The sequence below is a fragment of the Hippoglossus hippoglossus genome, chromosome 24, assembly GCF_009819705.1.
Source record: "Hippoglossus hippoglossus isolate fHipHip1 chromosome 24, fHipHip1.pri, whole genome shotgun sequence".
In the NCBI taxonomy this organism is placed as follows: Eukaryota; Metazoa; Chordata; class Actinopteri; order Pleuronectiformes; family Pleuronectidae; genus Hippoglossus; species Hippoglossus hippoglossus.
Window position 1 is genome coordinate 12,033,929 of NC_047174.1, and position 22,301 is coordinate 12,056,229.

At 41.9% G+C, this 22,301-nt stretch overlaps 1 protein-coding gene across 14 annotated transcripts in view; it reads left to right on the forward strand.

Annotated features, from left to right (window-relative positions):
• epb41l2 (erythrocyte membrane protein band 4.1 like 2) overlaps nt 1-22,301 on the forward strand; it is a 50,426-nt gene that overhangs the window by 20,048 nt on the left and 8,077 nt on the right. For 5 of the 14 annotated variants that reach the window (XM_034580831.1, XM_034580838.1, XM_034580832.1 and 2 more), the window contains exons 5-18: nt 1,922-2,026; nt 2,168-2,210; nt 6,889-6,964; nt 8,329-8,425; nt 8,533-8,657; nt 8,839-8,926; nt 11,083-11,235; nt 11,587-11,684; nt 12,077-12,249; nt 13,207-13,292; nt 16,841-16,891; nt 17,056-17,088; nt 20,073-20,240; nt 22,232-22,300. In XM_034580831.1, coding sequence (XP_034436722.1) covers nt 1,922-2,026; nt 2,168-2,210; nt 6,889-6,964; nt 8,329-8,425; nt 8,533-8,657; nt 8,839-8,926; nt 11,083-11,235; nt 11,587-11,684; nt 12,077-12,249; nt 13,207-13,292; nt 16,841-16,891; nt 17,056-17,088; nt 20,073-20,240; nt 22,232-22,300 — 1,365 coding nt within the window. Of the gene's footprint in view, nt 1-1,921; nt 2,027-2,167; nt 2,211-6,888; nt 6,965-8,328; nt 8,426-8,532; nt 8,658-8,838; nt 8,927-11,082; nt 11,236-11,586; nt 11,685-12,076; nt 12,250-13,206; nt 13,293-14,413; nt 15,961-16,840; nt 16,892-17,055; nt 17,089-17,829; nt 17,890-20,072; nt 20,241-22,231; nt 22,301 lie in introns of those variants that run through there. The other 9 variants (XM_034580836.1, XM_034580842.1, XM_034580845.1 and 6 more) reach the window with 7 other exon arrangements.

Sequence of the window (22,301 nt, forward strand, 5' to 3'; positions counted from 1 at the left end):
CACCGTACAGGTCCATTGGGTGCCTGATTCATCGGCCCCTCAACAGAACACTGAGTGTTTTCCAGGTCTACATTTTTGATCTGGGAATTTGAAATGGCATCTTTACCACAGTGAACCCGCTTCCTAATCTACAGTATGCCACCGCCCAACAGCATGCCTGTGAGTGTCTGCGTCTGTTTCAACAGTAGCTGCTTTGTCTCACAACAGATAACGCTGATACTGCAGCTAACTGCTATTGTCCAAAAGCACACACACACACACACACACACACACACACACACACACACACACACACACACACACACACACACACACACACACACACACACACACACACACACACCCACCCCTCTCCCTCCCTCCATCCCTCCACACACTGGCATAGTTAGTTTGCGAGAGGGAGAGATGCACAATGCATTCCAGAGATTAAATTTTCTCTTTTGCCCAGTCTGCCTTCAACACACACACACACACACACACACACACACACACACACACACACACACACACACACACACACACACACACACACACACACACACACACAGACTCTAACTCCCTGTCCATTCTTCCATCATCCATCTGTCGTATTTATTAACTGATTGCATCAAATTTATATTACGATGACACAGCTTAATACATAATTTATTAGTTGCCGTGCCTTGGATGCGAACCTTGGCCCAACTCTCTTCCGTGGTGAGTTTCAAAGGAGAGCCTCTGTGTCACATGGTCTTAATGCTGTTTCTAAGAATTTCATTAGTATTGGTTTCAACAGGATTTTAGTGTCACACGGTTTAAGCACCGTTTCGTAGAAATTCATTAGGTTTCAGTCAGACATGAGTCAAAAGGTATTTGCAAATATTAGGCCCAGTTGCTATGGGTTTGGCATTTACTGGCTCATGTTTACACAGACAAACAAGATTCAAACAATCATTTTTTAAATTAATATTTTTTAATATTTTTGTGTATATTGCTGAGAATACAAGCTATGCAAATTGGAGGTGTTTTCTACGCCTTTTTTTTATTCCCTCCATGCACACTTGTAAAAGTCTCTCAAATCATTGTTTTACAGTTCGATGTCCAACAGACACACACAAATGTTTGGATGAAAGCTTTTTAAAATTCCAGATCTTTGTAATTGCCTGAGGATGTCAGACAGTTGCCTGTAGGTAGTGCCTTGCTCGGAAGTGCATCAGCGCAGACGGCGAAACCCTGAAAGGTCGCATTGTTTGGGTGTTCCGAATTGCAGCCACACTGAGAGCATCTATGCGGCGCATGTGTCTGCAGATGTTTCCAGTTGTCCCAGGACAAGGACAAAAATGCCCTCTTTCATCCCCCCTCTCATTCCAATTTCACCACACTGTCTGTGCAATGCCACTCACAGTCTGTGCACCAGCGCCAGTCTGGGGCTGCGAAGGCCCACTGAAAAGAAACTGGCATTATTAAATTATATCATTCTTTCTCGTCGTTTTTTCCACCCTCCCTCTCTCTGTCTGACCTTCTTTCTGTCCAAAGGGTGCCGTTATGCGTTTGTGTGCGTGCACGCTCGAGCATGCATCCACGAATGTGTGCTAAATGTCATTGTCATACTTGAGTGTGGAGGATTTTATGGCTAAGGGTCCCTTCTGGGATTATGAAAGAATGTGTTGCCCAGAGACATGGAGAGACTGAATAAAAGATTAAGAGAAAAATGATTTCGATAAAAGAAGAAACAGAGCTTGCTTTGGTTGAAAGCTATGGACAGGAACTTAAATATGTTTTTTTTTTTCAGAGAATACTCTTTCTGTCACATTTTTCAAGTTCTATAATGAAATGAAAAGCTTGACAACTGGAAACATTATGTAGTCGCTTTGAAGATTGTTTTGCCATCCAAATTTAATGTACATATTATAATCTTTGTGTTAATCTCTCTCTCTTACAGAAACGTGCAAAGGGCCAGTACTTATTCTTTAAGGTGTGTGAGCATCTTAATCTAATGGAAAAAGACTACTTTGGACTGACTTACAAGGACAGCCATGAACAGAGAGTATGTATCCGCACACACGCATACACACAGGATGTATTGTCTGTCTCTAAGTCTGTAATGTAAACTGCAGACATGTACTGCATGTCTGGAGAGTGTCTCACAAATTGTGTTCTTGCTCTGTGTTTTATCTCCTGTTTCCAGTGTTGGTTGGTTCCCACCAAGGAAATCAAGCGGCAGATATGTAGTAAGTTTTGTTTTATTCTCAAATCACACTCTTGGGTTTTGATTCTGACTCAAAGATATGGATGTTTTACCATCCATCCATCCACCAACAGTACAAGGTGTTTCACATGAAAAGTAAAAAGACAATGCATATATCAATGTTCAATTAATAAAACATAACAAGTATCCTCATACCAAAAGAAAAACAAACTGCGTCACAGTTCAAACAAAAGCAGAGAAATGTGAAACCAAACAACAGTATGGCAACGTGGAAGAGGTTACAAGCGTGTGATCACTCTGTTTCATTATTTATCAATCTCTTTATTAACGGTGTTAATTTATAAATGTAGGGCCAGGTGTGGCAGCCCATCTATTCTCTACTGACCTTTGGTAGCACGCAGCATGTCTGTTGCAGTGGAAGAGGCGTCCTCAAGTTGTGATCATCAATCAGCATCGATTGTTTTTAAGTTTGCTCTCATTAAAACTGAGCACAGCTACAAACAGGGTGTTGATAGAGCTCAGGTTACCTAATTATTGCCATTGTTTCTCCACTCAATCTAATTTGGTTGGCATTTAATTAGCATTGTGTGTTACCTATCGACTGTTGTCATTAAAGGGGCAATCTGTAAGAACTTTGCCAACTGTTGAATTCATACTCCAAACAAATAGGGGGCAGCTATTACTAGAAAGTTGGGGCGTCATCTCTATAATAAGAAACAAGGAAATTAGCTCATTGGTTCCTCCTCCTCCCACCTCCTCCTTCCTACGTGTCATAGTCAGACTGGCCATCGAGGTGTCCAAAGACAAATCCTTGTGGGCTGTTGCATCAGTGTGGCAATGGACGATCAAAATGTGTTTTAACGGCCTTGTTGATGACCTTACCAACCCCCTCTGTGTGTCATTGAAGGCATGTGTTAAAGTGTGCTGCATGCAAGTTCAAGAACTGGATTCACTGGCCACTCGCAAGCAAGTTTCAACCCTCACACACGGTTAAAGTTAGCTTGAACCACTCTAGGGGCATAATGTTTTCCACACGTGTTAACCTTCAGTTATTGTTGGACTGACAACAGCGATTTCACACCCAGTCTACCCAGTAAGAGAGATGGGGACGATGTTGTGGCAGCAGGAGCAGAGGAAGAGCCACGAGAAGTTGATGAATGCAAGTAAGAGGAAGAACAGATAGAGCAGCAACATCAATATCTGAGTCTGAGGAAAGAGTGGAGGGATGTCGCAGAGTGTCTGAATATTTTCTTTTTGAAAAATATGCACAAAACTTTAAAATAAAAAATGCTTTTAGTTTCTTGCACCCTTTACTTTCATTGTAGGTCAAAACAGGCTTCAAAACATAGTCTAAAACGTAGAGTCACACTTTTAAGAGGAAGATTCAGGAAAAAAAACATATAATTTTGGCTCATAAAGGTTTATTTTAGAATTAGTTCATGTGAGGTAGTTATGTCTGGGTGTGTGAGGACTGTGTGTGAGCCTCTCAGACTGTGGTGAGAGTACATGCCTGTGTTTTTGTGGCTGTGTTGCTGTGTGCGCCTGTGGTTCATGGATGAGTGGTGTGTGCGTCTGGCTGCATGTGTTCATTGGTTTACATTTTTCTGTGCGTGTGAATGTTTATACAGAGGAAGAGAGACTGCATGATCATGTGCATCTGTGATCATGCGAGTTGGATGCCTCTGTGTGCAGCACAAATGACAGGCTTGACTCTAAACTACCTTCAGTCTACACTGGGCCATCATAACTTTACCTCACTACATAGAAGGCTTGGACTTGGACAGCGATTCTGAGAAGTTTTCATGGCTACAACCGTACTACTATGTTTTAATTTAAAAATGATCTAAAACACAAGCGTTTAAGCTCTGTAATCCCTGTCCATACTAACACACTTGACGGCGCATATCACGTGACCGTTCTCGTACACTTTTTGTTTGCAGTTGGTTGGTTATGTAGTAGTGTGGACGTAGCACAGCGAGCGGTGAAATACGAGCAGCTGAAGGTTGTGTTCTTAAAGCCTTTTCCAGCCTTTAAAAATGAAGTGTAAAATCTCAAATAGGGGTGTTGCCAATGAATGTCACTTGTATAAAGACACAAAAAGCCCAATATCAAAAGTCAGTAAGTTTGCCTCACAGATTTCCTTGGGGCTGTTCATTGGTGGTGTTGGAATGAAAGTCCTATCTATGGTGAAGCTCTACATCTCAGACTCCTGCAGGTTGCTTTGACCAGCGCAGTGTGGGTGTGATTGCTTGTTGTATTTTCAATAAATGTGTGTAGATTCTAGGCACTAGAATGAGTGAAATCTGCTCAACAAAAATATTCTGAAAACTTGTGTAGTAGAACACATTCTTGAAGATTTGTGGAGGGAAAGAGGGAGAAAAACATGCCAGTTGGACGATTTAATGAAAGTTGGGAAAATGTGACAGCAATTGAGATCAAATGAGAAAAATAAGAGTGGAAAATTATGAAGGATTATTTACTATAGCTGGTATCAGAATTAGACTCAGAGCCAATGGAACTTTGAAAACTGATCCGTCTGAAGTCAAAACAATTTCCATTGTATGAAAACCATGCATGGAGATCAGCACTGAAAGTAAAAAATCCTGTGGTACTGAGTGAGCTTCTTAGATTTCACTGCTGCCGATAATGGGAACAACATTGCATCCCACTTCATGCCCAATTTCACTGGAAGCCGAGCAGAAAATTTGAAGTCTTTACTCACTCCAGTCAGTGGCCCTCTGCAGCGCATGTGGCCGTTTTAATGTTTAACAGCAGCGCTCATGTTCTTCACATAATCAAACTAACCTTTGGGTGTCTCGCTGCTGTGATACTATCAGCGCGCTGTCATTATACATTTCCAGCCAATTCAATTCAGTTCCTCTGTTGTGAGCTCATAGACAGATGCTTTGATTCTTATCGGTTTAACAAATAAGTAATGAAGAGAAGACCTGAGCTGAAATTCAAATTGAGCTTCCCTAGCTGCTGTTGCACAAGCATTGCTGGAAAGTTGTTCAGTTCTGCAGTTATGCTCATAATTTTAATTTGTGTTATTACTTGAAACCTTTTACATGCTCTAGTGGTCAGAAAATGCATCTTTCCTCATACTGTCCATTGCTGCAGCTCCTCTTTTCAGCCGCTGTCTGAAACACTTGGTTTGAGCTCATGTCTCTTTAAGGCCCCCGTTCAGCTAAAGCCCAGTCTGCTCGGATTGGCCAGCTGGCCCACTGTGTGATTGCGGTGTGTAGGAAATATCTGCTCTTGCTTTACCTGGCGTTGTTGGGGGGCTGCACTAGTCGCTAGTCCTGCATTGTGCCTATGTGGGGAATTGTAGCATGTGACATCTCCATACCCAGAAAGTATCGGCCTGACTACGACGAGGTGTTTCAGGAGCGGTCTTTTCTGTGGGGGAGAAGCGCTCCCTCTACTTTGATCATTTTAATTTTGCACACCTTTTATATACACCCAAAACCTATATTAAAAAAAAAAGCATAATATGTCTCCTTTAAAGAAATTGTTCACCCCCTAAAAATGGTGGGGTTAGGGGTGGTCAATAGAAACTGTCAATATGAAGTGAGTGGAGAGATTGCTTACAGAGAGAGGGCAGTGGTGTGTGTGTGTGTGTGTGTGTGTGTGTGTGTGTGTGTGTGTGTGTGTGTGTGTGTGTGTGTGTGTGTGTGTGTGTGTGTGTGTGTGTGTGTGTGTGTGTGTGTGTGTGTGTGTGTGTGTGTGTGTGTGTGTGTGTGTGTGTGTGTGTGGACCCTCAGAACACTTACACACTTAACACATGTCGATATTCACTCACAAACACAGATTAGGAAGCAGAAATATCTTCTCCCGCCGTTGTTCTACTATGTGTTTACAATAAGTGACTAAATTGTTATCAGCGGAAAAAACAATAAATCTTCTTCACCTTTTGCAGTGAGAGAGTGTCATTGTTAAATTTCCTGAAAGGAATTCACAGTGTCCGCCGTCCTTCCTGCCCCTCAGGGACGCCTGCATCTCTGCATGTGAGCTTTTATCGCTGTATGTCCACTTGCACGTGTGCATATACGTGCCTGTGTCTATGACCTTGGGGGAGGAAGTGGTCGTGACGTGACGTCAGCTTCTCTCCAATTGAATTTTCCAGATGATGCGATATCTATGTTTTAGCCAAGCAGTACAGAAAGGGTGGAGATAGAAAAGGGCAGCAGGCACGGTGAGCAGTATGGTGTCCTGCAGGGATGAGAATAGGAAATTGGAGCCGAATGGAGACCGTAATGAAATTAGTCTGATGCAAAAGGAAACAGAGTAGCAATCATGAGGCCGTTAGTGGTGATGTTGTTGGTGATGAACATGTTTTTGTTTCTGATGATGATACAGATTACAGTTCGGTATTTACATAAGATAAAATGGGGTTATGTAATACTTGTATTTGTGTGTGTGTGATGTACCAAGCTTAATGCTTTCTAAAAGCTGCTCTGTATTAGTTGCCCTCGCTCACACCAGATTTTCTCTCTGTCTCCCAAACACACACACAGATGGAATAGATGGCATTAAAGAGAAATGTATAGATACATGCATATCAATGCAGACTGGCCTGATGCTGAGATGGAAATCTTGTGTTTCATGTTTTTCATATTTTTGTATGCAATTTTAATACATTTACAATGCTATTGTGTTTTAAAATTACACTAAATAATAATGAATCTCCTTTTCTCTAGGTAACAACTGGCAGTTTTCATTCAATGCCAAGTTCTACCCTCCAGACCCCTCACTGCTCACTGAAGACATTACCAGGTACACACACTCATTGGCTTAATGCATTTGCCAGCCCAACCAAATCATCACAACTAAAGCTAATTCAAACCCGAACCTTAAAACCAGGTCTTAACCCTCAAACAAGTCTCTGAAAAGGTGAGGACTGGCAAAACTATCCTCACTTTCCAAAAATGTCCTCACTACGTAAGGTCTATACTCAAAGTCGTCCTCACAAATATATAAGTACAAGTATACACACACACCCCCCCCTACGAAATGTACTAATGTTCACATAAATCTGCATTCATTTATTTTCTATGGCTATTGCGGCAATGGAACAAGCTATAAACACACTGGCATATTATCACCTTTTTAAAGTGGTTCAGCAAATGTTTTAGCAAGCAGTTTCTTATTTACACAGACACAGTGACATAAGAATTTACTTGGAAATGTGTTTCTGGTCACTTGACAAATAAGGCTTCATCGTCATAGTCTCCATTTAGCTCAGTTTGTGGTCTTCACCAGCATCTGAAAACAATATCCGACTCTTATGAGTCTCTCCACCTATTCCTCTACTGTTTGTTCATCGGCTTGTCTTTAACCTTTTCTGCCTTGGTGTTGGGCAGGTGCTGTACAGTTGATTCATCCGGCCCCATTTATACATATGCACACCCACACGCGGGCATGCTCCAAGCGCACATCATTTAGGGTGAAGTGTATGTCTAATGGAGCGAACAACTTCTCTGATGGTTGTAGCTAAAGGCTAATTGAGGACACACAAACACAGGCATTCACCAACACGCATATAATTACTCAGACAAGTACCAACAAGGTACCTACTGGTTGCTGTTTCTCCTCCAGAAGTATAGAGGCATAGTTCTGCCTATTCATCTCTTTTTTTAAGTTTCAGTAGACCTCCTAATTCCACAGACTGTACGACAATGTTCACTCACATAAATGCATTATTGTCCTGCGGCTCAGTTTTGCTTCAGTGAAGAGGAGCCCTGTAACTGGATGACTGGGGTTTAAGCCTCCATGTCACTATGAAGTGTCCGTCCTGCTTAAGGGACTCTGAATGACAGTCAGCAGCACCTTGAGGGGTCCGCATTAGTCATTCACACAAGCTCCATTCACATCATGAATTCTTCCGTAGAGGACAGCTTACTCGGTCCAAAATCACCAGTTCAACAGTTCACTGACTGCAAATCTACATGTTATGCAACTGAGTTTGTGTACATGATGGAGAGGATTAGACATGAGATTATTCCAACATACCAGTGTGCGAGGACACTAAGAAAAGTGTACAACAAATCCAGCACCAACAAAGATATTTAATCTGCTCCGTGTGAATACTCAGATTGAACTAAAATCCAGTTCTTCTTTTCTAATTCTCTCTCTGATAGGTACCTGTTGTGCCTGCAGCTCCGTGAAGATGTGGCTTCTGGTCGACTGCCTTGCTCATTCGTTACTCACGCCCTGCTGGGGTCATACACATTGCAGGTAAAATACTTTATGTCTGTGCAAGTGGGAGTTTCCGGATGTGCCTCTCTTAGTTTATTTGTCTCAGAATTATTGAAGTGACATGTCCTTTTTAATTGCTTTTTCAGGCAGAATTTGGTGACTATGAACCGGAGCAGCCTCGCCCTCTGGACTACATTGGCCAGCTCACCTTTGCGCCCAATCAGAACAAAGAGATGGAGGAGAAGATATTTGAACTCCACAAGTCTCACAGGTCAGAGAGGACACGGCCATGCAATCCAACAGCATTACCGATGCCTTCTTTTTCATTAAAAGCTGCTGTAAACCCTGTAGTACAGGGATTTACTGTGTAATCTGAACATTACGTATTTATACCACTGAACAAGTTTTTAATCCAAGAGTGTTTGTAGTAATGTAGTGTCCTGTGTGTTTAGGGGAATGACACCTGCACAGGCTGATGCCCAGTTTCTAGAAAATGCCAAGAAACTATCCATGTACGGAGTGGACCTACACCACGCTAAGGTACAGAAGGTTTCTCTCCTCTCCCTCTACCTTTCCTTTCCTCTCCATTGTTGACATCTGAGGATTAACAGAGTTTCTTTGATGTGGGACAAGTTTGCTGGTGTGTTTGAACGTCTGTGTCACTATATCTTTATATGTGTGTGTGTGTGTGTCAGCTGTGCAAACACTTAGGCAGGCCATTGCCATGGGAACAGTCAGTCTCTCTCACTGGGATAGCAGGTCATCCACAGAGAGCGTGCATTTTTTCCATGTGTGTCTGAGTATGTTTGTGTGTCTTTGTGCCGGATGGGCAGAAAAGATGGGTAAATATGCATGAGGGAAAGGGAGAGGAGTCTTTAAATAGAAAGAGAGGATGTGGGATTGAAGACGTGGAGAGGAGGCAGAGGAATGGGGTTCAGATATAGTTGGAGTGAGATGGGGACAGATCCTTTAAAGACAGAAAGAGGCGAGTCCCCTTTAAGGACATGCTCCACTTGTTTGCAGCACAGAGAACCAGAGGAAAAGTGGAGGCAGCAGCACAGAGTGTTTTGAAAAGTTGAAGATCTTTTTTTATGGCATACCAAAGTTGTGGGAATTCAAGCAGCAGATCTATTTCTGTCCTGTACCCTTAATTCGTTGTGCTATTTTCTCTGCTCCCTGAAATGCAAAAAGAAACCCCTTTCAAATACTTTCAAAAACACAGAATTATCAGAATCACGTTGAACAAACGCAAATTCATTTATTTGTGTTTATGAAAAAGGAAATTTGACACATTTCAGCCATTCATGGTTGTGTGCAAGGATTTTCAAGTTTGGTGTCTGATAGTCTTCCTCTATCAACAGACTAATTGTGGAGCTTAGTATGATAGAATGGTGAAGGCTACATTTTGTGTCAGTCAATCACAATTCAAAATAAATACTTGATTTATTGATTATTGTTGCACTGATGTTAAACAATACAAAAGGGCAATATCATTTTTATTATTAATTTATATATGACTCATTTGCATTAGTAACAAAGCTAAAAAAAGAAAGTATGAACTAACTGAAATAAATTGACTCATAAAAAACGTTACTCATCCCACAATGGCAAAGGGTCAAAAGATTTTTTTTTAGACAGAAATTGTTAAGAGAGACTTGCAGTAAAAAAAATGAAATACCAAAATGCCCCTTCAGGGAATGGAATGGAATTGAATTTATAGTAATTGCATTGGCAGAAATAAAAACAGAGTATCATTAGTGAACAGTTGATTAGTGAATTTAATTGCAGCAGTTGTTTTTGGTCTGTTGAAAACAGTTGTTTTAATATTCTGACAGCAGCACGGACAAAATACCTGCCTGTAGAAGATGGATTAAAAAGAAAATTGCAAAACTTTTTTTTACAGGATCATTAAATGCACTTTCTGCATTAGTTTTAAGTATTTATTCAAATTCAACCTGTATTGTGACAACAGTTGATGGCGGCCACCTTATAGCAGATGGTTGCCATAACCTTAAAAACTGAGGCACTCTCTTCCAAAGTGAGCGACCCAGCGATAGTGATCACCAGTAAACTCAACTTCAAACACCACATGTTTCTTCCTGCCGTCACTGAAGAGTCATTGTTTATTCACTGAAACAACAGAAAGCAAATGGAAAACAGTTTACTACTACATGCAGCCTGTCAGTGTGTCCCAGTCTGAGTGCTGAAATGTGTCTGTAGTGAAAGCTCCAGGACAGAGATCGATGAGCAGCTAATAGCATGGCGAGGCCATGTGACATGTGTGTATGTCCCAGTAAAACAGTCCATTATCAACATATTGCCTCCACCATTAGTCCAACAGATTTTTCCTCTGTTCATTCACCACTATAATCAATACCCCCCTTACCATTACCAGATGGCTTTGGACTTAAAAGCTTTGAAAGTGAGCTTGTGTGTGTGTGTGTGTGTGTGTGTGTGTGTGTGTGTGTGTGTGTGTGTGTGTGTGTGTGTGTGTGTGTGTGTGTGTGTGTGTGTGTGTGTGTGTGTGTGTGTGTGTGTGTGTGTGTGTGTGTGTGTGTGGTGCAATTGCGTTTGTTGACTTTAAGCAGACTACTTTAGAAATCAATTGATGTACGGTGTGATCTGATTAAGAGACTAATCAAGAATTTGATAATAAAATAACTTTAAAGTACATTTTATCTGTGTGTTTTTTTCAGGATTCTGAGGGTGTGGACATCATGCTTGGTGTGTGTGCCAACGGACTCCTGGTTTACAAAGACAGACTTCGGATAAATCGTTTCGCTTGGCCCAAAATACTGAAGATTTCATACAAGAGGAACAACTTCTACATCAAGATCAGACCAGGAGAGGTGTGTAACCAGACACATACACATGCTGTGGCTCAGGGGTTGGAGCGGTCAACCTCTAACCAGAAGGTCGGTGGTTTCGATCCCAGTCTTCCCCATTCCGAATGCCAGAGTGTCCTTGGGCAAGATACTGAAACTGTACTGTAAAGCCCTTTGAGTGGTCATCAAGGCTCGAAAAGTGCTATTTGAATACAGGAGGAGTGGCGCCTGTGTAAAACATGCAGGAGACGGGGCATGATGTCTAATGTATTATTTATTTTTTTCAGTTTTGAAATGCTACTGGTAGAAATGTGATTTTCTTCCTGTGGTGGTTAAAATATCTTGATTCTGACTTCTCATTTTTGTCTTCGATAGACGGAGCAGTTTGAGAGCACGGTGGGATTCAAACTCCAGAACCATCGATCTGCCAAAAAGCTGTGGAAAGTCTGCGTTGAGAATCACAGTTTCTTCAGGTAGAAGGGCAACCACACACACACTATGAAGTGCACGTGTATTGTATATGGACATGGATTTCAGAGATTTACAGTCTTGTGTTTGTGGTATCGAAAGAAGTCTGATGCTTTGGAGCAAAACATACACAATAATGCACAAAAATGAAATCAGTGCTGTGTTTGTAGTGTGTGCTCCGTTTGCGTGTTTGGAAGAGCGAGAGGAATAATCTTTAATATCCTGTTGCAGGATGCGTTGTCTGGAAATATTTTGTTTCTCTTCCACATGGATACATAACTGCAGCGATTTAGTTTTATTGCAAAGTAAATCACTGAATAAGTTTTCAAATGTATTCACCTCTAGTGTATTCCCTCATCTCTGTTTTCCTTCCTCCATCTGTTTCTTGTCCCTGTAGGTTAAACGCACCAGAGCCTCCTACCAAGGCCCGCTTCTTGACTCTGGGCTCCAAGTTCCGCTACAGCGGACGCACCCAGGCCCAGACCCGCGTGGCCAGCTCCCTCATAGACCGACCCGCACCCAACTTTGAACGCACCTCATCGAAACGCATCAGCCGCAGTCTGGACGGAGGTAACACAGACTCGCACAACACTCAAGACACTGCATTCCACCAGCTTCACTCTGAACAATATTTAATGAATGGACAGAGGGACGGAAAGAGGAATGGAAGGAATGATGGGCAAGTGGAAGCAGGGTCATGGATGGAGGGATTGTGTGCGTGTGTGTGTGCAAAATGCTCAGTCTGACCAGATACAGGAAATAGCTGCAGCATATGTTTCCTGTCACACTGAGCGAGACAGAAGGAGAAAGAAAGAAATGAAAAGAGAGAATGTCATGTGTTTGTCAAAGAAAGAGGCCCCTGTAATGAAAGAAATACATCATGTAGATACACAGCAGTGCATTCTGTGACACACACACACACATTTCATGATGAAAAACATGGGGGAGAAAAGCACGGATCACAAAATTCGACTCCAGTACACAATGACTCCAAACTGTGAAGTGATCTCATGTGCGGTCAAAATACCTGGGACTAATTCTGTCAATATTTCTACAGAATCATTATACTTTATATATTTCATAGTGCTCAAAATCGGTGTTTTCATAATATCAAACACATATTTTATTGTCTTTTAGTTCTTTTGTGGTTTTCCGGATTCGTGTAACATCCCACCTCATGCAGCTGTGTGCTTCTGTTTCCTCTGTAATCTGATGATTTATTCCACTATTTTACATTGCCCCCTGCTGGACACTTTACTCCATTACAAGGCATCATCATTGTTAAGGAATAAAATCTGGGAAATTACCTCAATCCAAACTTCGGTGGTCACTGCTATTTGCCCTTGTATTGGGATTAAATTGACAGCTGACTCTGACCCCCATGCATATGAAAGGTTTTATGCCAATGATGAATAACCAACCACCACACATTGAAGTGGCCACAGATCAGAGCTGTGTTTGCAAGAATCAGGCAACATTTGCGGTGTTTATTAATACATGTTGTTTGTGTATTTATTTTTCCTTCAGCACCAATGATCAGCATAACTGAGGCTGGCAGGGACACAGCTGAGAACGGACGTGAGCCGCACCTGGAGCTCCACTCTGATTCAAAGGTGTGTGGGCGTGTGTGTGCAAATGTGTGTGTGTGTGTGTGTGTGTGTGTGCGTACATAAAGGGTGGATAAAACGTGTGGGTAAATATTTGCGTGTTCAGGACCACATGACCAGAAAAAAAGTTGTGTATCAAGTCTTTTTGTTTGTCTATTTGTTGTCATTATAGTGACTTCACATTTTCCCACAGGTTCTACTCATGTCTTTTTGTGTCAGAGAGAGACTGTATTTATTTCGATGAAGAACTTGTATCAAAGTTCTTTTATGTGATACAGTGATGCCCTCTGATCTGAGGGTGTGGACAATGAGAGTCATGTGCTTTGGTCATTTCTGTTTTCTCACGATTCTCCTCTATTAGGTGGAATACCTAGCCCCCCTCAGCTTTTGTCTTTTTAATATGTGAATACATACATGAACGGGAGCGGGAACACAGACCAACTAGACTGACAGAGAACATATCTTAGTATTTAAAGCTTCGGTTTTTACTACAGCAGCTAAGGTAGAAATTCATCACAACCCTGAGGCTGCAAACCTCTAGATCTACTCACAAGTCCTGTACTGGGGATCTGTGTCCAGTCCTAAACTAATCCAGTCTGTGCCCAGCACAGGACTATAATGTGGATTACAGCAGTTTGCGATGCATGCCTCCTGTTTCACCCCCTACCTTCCCTTTCCCCCTCCCCACCCTCGCTCACACCCCAGCACCTGTGCACTGTGGATCTCTATCTGAACCTTCCTTTAGTGCCGGCCCCCTGTTGACACCGTTTCTGCACACAACTGTACTCTGCACTATGCTGTGTTCACTTTTAACCTACTGTGTTGTGCTGTGCACTGACTAATGTTATGTCTCTTCCCCTCTCTCTTTTTTCCTTCACACATTTTATTTTTGCTTTTTTTCACTCCCCTCTTGCATGCCGTCATTTTTGCCACCATTTCATGAAAATGGAACATCGGATGTTTTCTTTTTAACGTATTTCACTTCGCTGCTGCTTGCTTCACTTCGTGGGTGTGTGTGCACGGGTCTCTCTGATCTGTTCCCATGTCTCCTGGCTGTTTTTTGTCTCTTCCACTGTCTCGTTGAATCCTTCTTCCCCTCCTTTTCCTCCTTCTTCTTCCTCCATCAGTCAATCTTCATGTTTCCTCTCTCCTTCTCCTCATCATCCTCACTCTCCTCCATGCCCCCATCCCTCGACTCCATCTCTGAGCTCGACAACGGCCTGTCAGACATCTCGGAAGACGAGGACCATATCGACGACACGGCCGCCTCACACACACCCATGGCCCCTCCGTCTTGCGCTTCCATCGTGTCCGAACAGCAATTGGCTGATCCTAAACACCTTGCACAAAACCCTCAAGCCTTTAGCCCACTCACCAACTCGCAAACATGCACTTCTGAGGTTTCAGGAGTTGAGGAGAGCTGCCAGGCTGAAACCAGAGCAACATCAAATTGGCGAATGTGGTTCTCTCTGAGAGGGGTGGTGAAATATGTTTCGTTCATCTTGTGTTTTCTCTCCATGTCGAGAAAGAATGTAAACATGTTTCATCCCACAAAGCTATTTTCAGGATTACTAAAGAAACTGCGATTTTTGACCCTGTCTGTGTCTAAGCTAATGTACCAGTCTGCAGAGAAACTAAAGATTTTTACCCTTAGTCTCCCCCGAATAACGACGTCCCGATTACACCAAATTCTTGACAGTATGGCAACAAAAAGTAATCATTTCATGACCCTTTTTACCCGTCAATTCCCTGCTAAGTTCATTAGTTTGGTGCCGGCTTGTCCTTTGTACCCAACACAGCTGCGTTTGCCCTCAGTGTCTTCTCTCCCTTGTCCTCTAACTGTCTCTTCCTTATCCTCCCTCTCTTCTCTGTCCTTCACCTCCTACCTTTTCTCCCTCCTGACCGCCTTCTATCGCTCTAAACTAACAGCATCGGTACATCGCTACCTTTTAAACCCGTCCCCTCTGTTCCTCCCTTGCCTGTTAGTCGTCTTCCTCTTGGTTGTGATGCTGACAGCGAGCCAGTCGTTGGTCTTGGCCCTGATCTTAGCCGCGCCCCTCGGCCTGACCCTCTGTTACCTAGAGAACATGGTCTCCAGTCAGCGGAAGGCTGTTTTGCCCAGGTTTGTCACCGAACGGTCGAACGATCAGACTGACGACCAGTTAAGCTCTGGTTTCGGCAGGCAGGCGTCTCCTCTGACGCAGATGAACACGCCTCCTCGCATCAGGCACCACGCTCACACAAGTGCCACCTGGACACAAGAGATGTGCGATCCTGCTGCATAAACACGCCCACTCATACAACCTGATATCCCACCAACCCTCTCCCCTTCTCCTCTATGTTTGAATGTCTTAACTTTAAATCTGTCACCAACACGTCTTTTACCTGACTTTTATTTATTTTTCTCACCCCTCCGCCCTCCCAGCCCCACTGTGGTGTTTATAATGAAGAGTATAGAATAGAATAAGCAAGATTAAGAGTTAATATAAGATGATCAATAATGAAATAGAGAAACTATGATTATGTTGTTAATATAGCTATATAAGAAAAGTATATCAAGGGATGTAAATATCATGCAGAGACTGTGAATGGGAAAGATTTAATATTTAAGTTACAAAGGCAAAATACAATAACATGCAGTGTTGTGTAGAAGATATTTTAAGAGCAGATTCCAGTATCATATTTTAAAAAGAGTCATTAATAGTTGTCATGCTTATAAGGTATCCTGCCTCTGTGCTGCAGATTAATGTTGCGCTCATCAAATGACGTAACGTGATGGTATTAACTGGTAAAATGCTCATTTTAACACAAAAGAAATCAGTTGCTGCATTTTGGCCTTTGTCGTGTAGAGAAAAGATTAGTTGTAGATTAGATGTTGCAACTGTACATACAGATAAATACCCTAACCCCCGTGAAGCATATTGAATAAACAGTGTTACACTCTAATCCCCGCGGTTCAGGGCTCTCTCCTCAACCCCTGTTTGCTTTGTTTTAAGTAAATGTATAGTGGCATTTATGTGGCAGACACATGTCAAAAGAATACAGGCATATTTTTCTAATTGTCAGAGTTACTAAGTAGAAGTCTCTTAAAACAAAAGCTGGTCTTTGACAAAAAATATCGTCGCACTTAACTCCGAGAAGATGGCTCCATGATCTTTGACTAAAATGTATCCTTGGTGTCCTAAAAAACTGCACAGGAGCTGTCGTAGCATTTTACTTTGCAATTGCATACAGTGAATGTTACCTGGTTTTGAATATGTTCTAAATTTGTATCCTAGGATAAGAATATACTTTAAAACGGACTTTAAAACTATCTTTTTAAATATTGTACAACAGCAGTCAGTAGCTGTCTCCTGTTACAGACCCTCCAGTGCTCCTGACATGTTTAATGGGTTTGTTGGTTTGGTGCTAAGGCCACATGACCAGCAGGCGTCCCTAACGCCGAGGTTGCTGGGGGAAGAACGTTTCCATTATCCATTTCACATTTCTTTCTTTCTGTGGGCCCCTATATCCATTTTGTCATGACTACCATCTCCATGGCTACCACATTGAAGGTTAAGGAGGTGGACTTAAGCCCTGGTGATGTTGAAGCCACATCTGCCCAGGTCGGTAGGGCCTGTCTTCTCCCAGCATGCTTTTCAAATTCCTCAAAAAATAATGTAACGGTAATAAAAGATACGAGTGTAAAGATGGTTGTGAATAGTGGAGCCCACACGTGTAGTAAACCTAACCTGTCCTTACTCTCTCCCTGACTTTAACCCACCGACAGTCACTTGGAGCCGATGAGGTTACCCTCTCCCAGGTTCATACATTGCTATTGGTTATTTGATTGTGTATTTGGTCTGTCAATCATTTGCTCTGCCTGTGTTGGTTGGTCTGTTGGTGTGGTTCACTCTTACGGGGTGAAGTTGCCCTAATGCGAAGACATTGAGTCAGTTTTTCAATTTCTCACTTACTAAAGACCCAATCTGGAATATGTTTGCATTAAAACAACATTTAAACATTTAAAAATGTAAGACTGTTAAGTTATAAGCCTTTTTTTTTTACATGTGGATTTCAGATTGGGTCTGAGAATAAAAACTGATTCTGAACGGGCACTTTCACCTAAAATCTGCACTTTCGGTTGCAACCGCTGCAGCTTCTGGTTTCACAGATTGAGTTTATTTTCTGGTCTGTTTCTGTGGTTCTGCTTGAAATGTATAACTGTGTTCACTGCAAGCACTTTGGGGTTTGTGTTAATGTTTGTGTTTTGAATGCTTTGAATTCTTAACATGAGTGTGAGTGCTAATCCCATTTTATTACCATCAGAAAACCAAAATGTTTATCATTTGTGTTTGTACCTCCAGCCTGGTCACCACATGTCTGCCTTTTTATATGTAGATATTTAAACTTTTGTTTATGAAATTATTTAGAATTAATTTAATTAATTTATTATAACTTTTGCTTTTTAAATCTGTACAGTTTAAAAGCAGTTATAAACTTTATTACCATTTTAAAATTAATTTTCTCCATTTCATTTTTTGCTGTATGTCTGCCTTTCTAGAGTCCATTGAGAGTGCATGGGGACAATATTTATGTGAGGCACAGTAATTTAATGTTGGAGGTTGGTACTGGCGTCGTCTGATGGCTGAAAATAAGAAATACATGTCTCTGTGTACTCTGACGCCATCAGAACTACAACTTCCTCTGTACAAGACTGCTGCCCTCTCGCACTCTCAAGCTCTGTGTGCATGCATGTGTGGGTTTATGCGTGTGGATGTTTGTCCATCAGGTCTACACTCAAATCCAGCTATTTGAAATTGTTCTTGTCATTTGTTATTTTAAAAAAAATGTGTTTTGATCAATTCACATTCACGTGGCAGCCATTCTGCACAGGTGGGCTAGAAAATTAAACGGAAATGTTATAATATATAAATCCTAAGTTACGTAAAGCTCCACTAATCAATGTTTAAAATAACTGAGATTTTAACAAGGCATACACACTGTATGCAAACCACCCAGCACTAAATCAATCATAGTGGGAAATTTCTATAAAAATAGAAAAAAGTGCAAGGGGGATAATGAATGTTGGATTTAACTTTGTTGAACAAAGTTTTTTTTAGAATGTTAGCTTTACCAACTTTACAAGGTCTTAATATGTCAGACATGGTTTTTAGCTTGTTGTGGAGTTCTGTGTTTATATCGCTAAACATACAAATAATGCAGATTCAATTTTAATTGATTTGATCAGGAACGTTAACTGGAGGTTATGTATATAACCAAAGTTTCCTGAGGGACAGGAGCACTTAACCCTTACACAAGGACACTAAGATGTTTTCTGCATTGAGTCTATGTAATTCAAATCACATATTTGTTGTGTATCTTGTTACACAACAGTAAAGGATAGACTATAGCTCCTCCAGGATATTTCCCTGCCTTAGTGTTCACAGTGGCTGCTTTGTGAATAGGGTCAGAGGTGTGTGTGTGAACGTGACTTTTATGCATGCTTTTTGCATGTCGAATGCTGTTTTGTGACAGTTTGATCTCGATGTGTTTCCAATCCTTGACTGGTTTCAAAGAGTTTGATTATTTCCAGGCAGCGGCATCTAACCTGACTAATCCGGCCTCCCTAACATGTATGAGGAGCTCTGTTCCTCTTTTCTGGTGATTGGCTGCTAGCATTGTGTGATGTGGTTTGATAACTCACTAAAACAACAACAACAAAATATAATTGTGTGCTACATGGGACTGATAGTGATGCTTTGCCAGGTGGTATTCGTAGGACAGTAGCCTACATGGCATGTAGTACTCTGTAGTACTCACTGAGGTTAGAGGACTAAACCCAGTATATTTTATTAAAGAGAGCATTTCAAGAGTAAAATAGGAAAATTCTTATTAATATGGGGTTTCAGTTCATCTATTTAGAGGAATAGGTTCTTACCAAACATCAGTGTGATAGGAACCTAAAATGACAGAAACTCATTATTAAAAATTAGGAATTTGTATTTTGACTTCTATTTTGGTCCAAATCCCATCCTCTAACATGGAGGAAGCAGGGTTTATGACCTATACTGCAGCCAGCCACCAGGGGGCAATCAAGATACCATGGCTTCACTTTTGGGGAGCTGAAACGTTGTCCATCTTTATATACAGTTTATGAGGCAAATGAGAAAAATGGATAAAGACAACAGTCAGAGAGAGAGAGCAGGTGTTCACCACTATCAACCCCATGTTCTGACCTACTGAAGGAAAAGCACCTCAACAAGATGGCGACGCCCTGCTTCACTGCAGCCTGTTTATACATAAACACACACAATTCAACACAATACATGTTAACGGTCTAATTTAAGAGTTTATTCAAGGTTGCATTGAGACAGGGCATCTTTCTTGTTTCCCTTGTGATTGACAGACTAATGTTCCTGTGTCCTGTTGAACCAAAGTTTTCCCCCCCCACTTCTCCCTCTCTCCTTCCCTCTGTTTTCTCTCCCTCCCTCCCCACATCCATCATTTCCTTATTCCTTTTACCATTTCTTTCTCTCTTTTCTCTTATTTCATGCTCCCATCCATACTTTCAACCCTCTTTTTTCTACTCATTTCTTACTCATCACTCTTTTCTTCTCTTTTTCCTTCATCTACCACCTGTTCCTACCTTCTTTCCCTCCCCATCTCTGCCCCACATCTCTCATTTCTATCCCATCCTCACCCCCACCACTCCCTCATTCAACTGTACTCATCTCACTCCCTCTCTACCCCCCTCCTCATCTCCCTTACCCCACCTCCCCCCTTATTCCTCCCCCCACCCATCAGGACCATGATAAGGCCCAAGACGAGGTTCTGAAACATCAAGCTAGCATTAGCCAGCTAAAACGCTCCTTTATGGAGGCGCCACCTCCCTCTCCTCCTCAGCTCAACCAGTGGGAGAAACGTCTCACCTCCTCCCCCGCCACAACAATACGTGTTCAACAGCAACAAGTGGTATGTCCGCCTGAATCTTCATGTCTCGGCAACTTGAGTTACACAGCATCTTCCCTGCTGAGCTTGTTTCAGGTTAAATGACATTTTGCAGTGGATTGCAGTGATTCATAATCTATGTTGTCATATTTTGGCGGTGAAAGGTTTCTTAGTCTTAAGAGGGTGTTTTCATTTGTTGCTTTTGCCTCGGTGGTTTCCATGACCTGTTGATCATAATTCATAATGCAGTGGTTCTCAACCTCAGGGTCCCAATACCCCATTGGGGTCACAAGATCATTTCTGGGGGTCGCCAGATGGTTGTTGGGAAATAACATTTATATATATATATAAAAAAAAAAAGACTTTAATTCTGTGAAATTGGCTTCAAGCATCACAGAGAAACTTTCCTCTGATGCCTCTGACACTGTGAGCAACCAGCAAGTTAAGCACAATCTAATCATAAAGTTGAGAATTAGGGGGGGGGGCAGTGCAGAGAAACGCAGCTAAGCCTTGTGTGGTGCCACCAATGACCCAACACGTCCACGGCGCTGACAACAGTGAGTGACGGGACATGGGTGGGGGGTGCATTAGCCTGATTATATTGGAGGGTCGGGACTCGTAAAGGTTGAGAACCACTGACTTAATCTTCTGTGGGAGTTCTCCTAGTACAACCATCCTAACTGCTACTATCACCTACTGTTCTTCCATTTTCAGCTGGGTTCATATTATGTTGTAGTTTTTCAAGCATATATATCGTTTTTATTCTCCTGTGTATTTTGCTGAGTCTCCACTTCGCTCTCCTAAACAGATCTTACTTCATTCCCTTAGTGTAGTCATAAGATGTGCACGGCTGCGCTTTCTTTTATCTGTGCTGAAGCTCGTCTGTATGTGTGTTTCACACGATGTGTTCTTGTGTCTTCTACTTTTCTTTGTTTGTTTCCCTCTGTGTGTATGTGTCTGTTTGTATTTTGCTGTAGAGCCTTGAAGAGGAGATAGCTTCTGTACTTCTAAGTAGACACTCATGCACTGGCTTTTATTCAGCTGCTGACGCTGTCTGCGGCAGTACTCCTGAACTGACACTAGAGGCTGCTCTTACCACACGTTCTACTGCGCTCTCTGCCACCGAGGTGCTGCTGCTGAGCATTTAGGAGTCTGTTTACTTTCATTCTTAATCCATACATACTAGTTTTTGATCAATCAGTCATTAGTCCATCATTTCACTTTTTATCTGCTTCTTATGTTGATTGATCACCTTGAAAGTAATCTGACATCCTGCAATGCTTCTTTTACCCGAGGATGCCTGAACAGATGCTTTATAACGATGCCTGCTGTAGATAAATGTTATTCTGTATCAGAGGCCGTTCATTCTGAATGAACCGCGGATGCAGAATGGGCATGACGATGCTTCTCAAAAACAACTCACAGATGTGAATGGTTTTCATGTGTTTGTTCAGTGAAGGCCAATGTGTGGACTGAATGTAAATGTGACGATCGGCTCTGTGCTCTTATCTTTGCTTCACCGGCATCTTCAGGGGAAAAAATTAAAAGCAGCAGGTATTGAAGCAGCAGTTTCCATCATTAGGAAACTTAATGTGTTTACATGAGCTTTAAAAATAGCTCACAAGACAGTGTGGACTTTGACCTAAATTTATTACGGCATGACATGTTGTTTTTTTTGCCAATCAAACACATTGCTGACTTCAATACTGCTTTTATATAAGTAAAGATGAGTTTTTCTGTTCATCGATGGGAAATTCACTTCAATCCATCTTATTTTTCTCCTTTCTGCTCTTTATCTCATCTGCTCTTTATCGCCTGCTGCAATGAACCTGACACTGTATGGACATGAACGTGATTGTGCATGAGAGACAAAGAGGGAGAATAAATAACCATGTCGACCCCTTCCCCCACACTCTGATCAATAAGCATCGTCCTATAACTAACTGCTAACACTGAAGATGTCACTGCTGCTGTTTGATTGATGATTGTCATGGTAACCCCCCCCTGTCTCGCAGGTGAGTGTGTCCGATGTGGAAGCCACCGCAGCTGATAGTTCGATCTCTGATACCAAAGAACCTGCAAAGG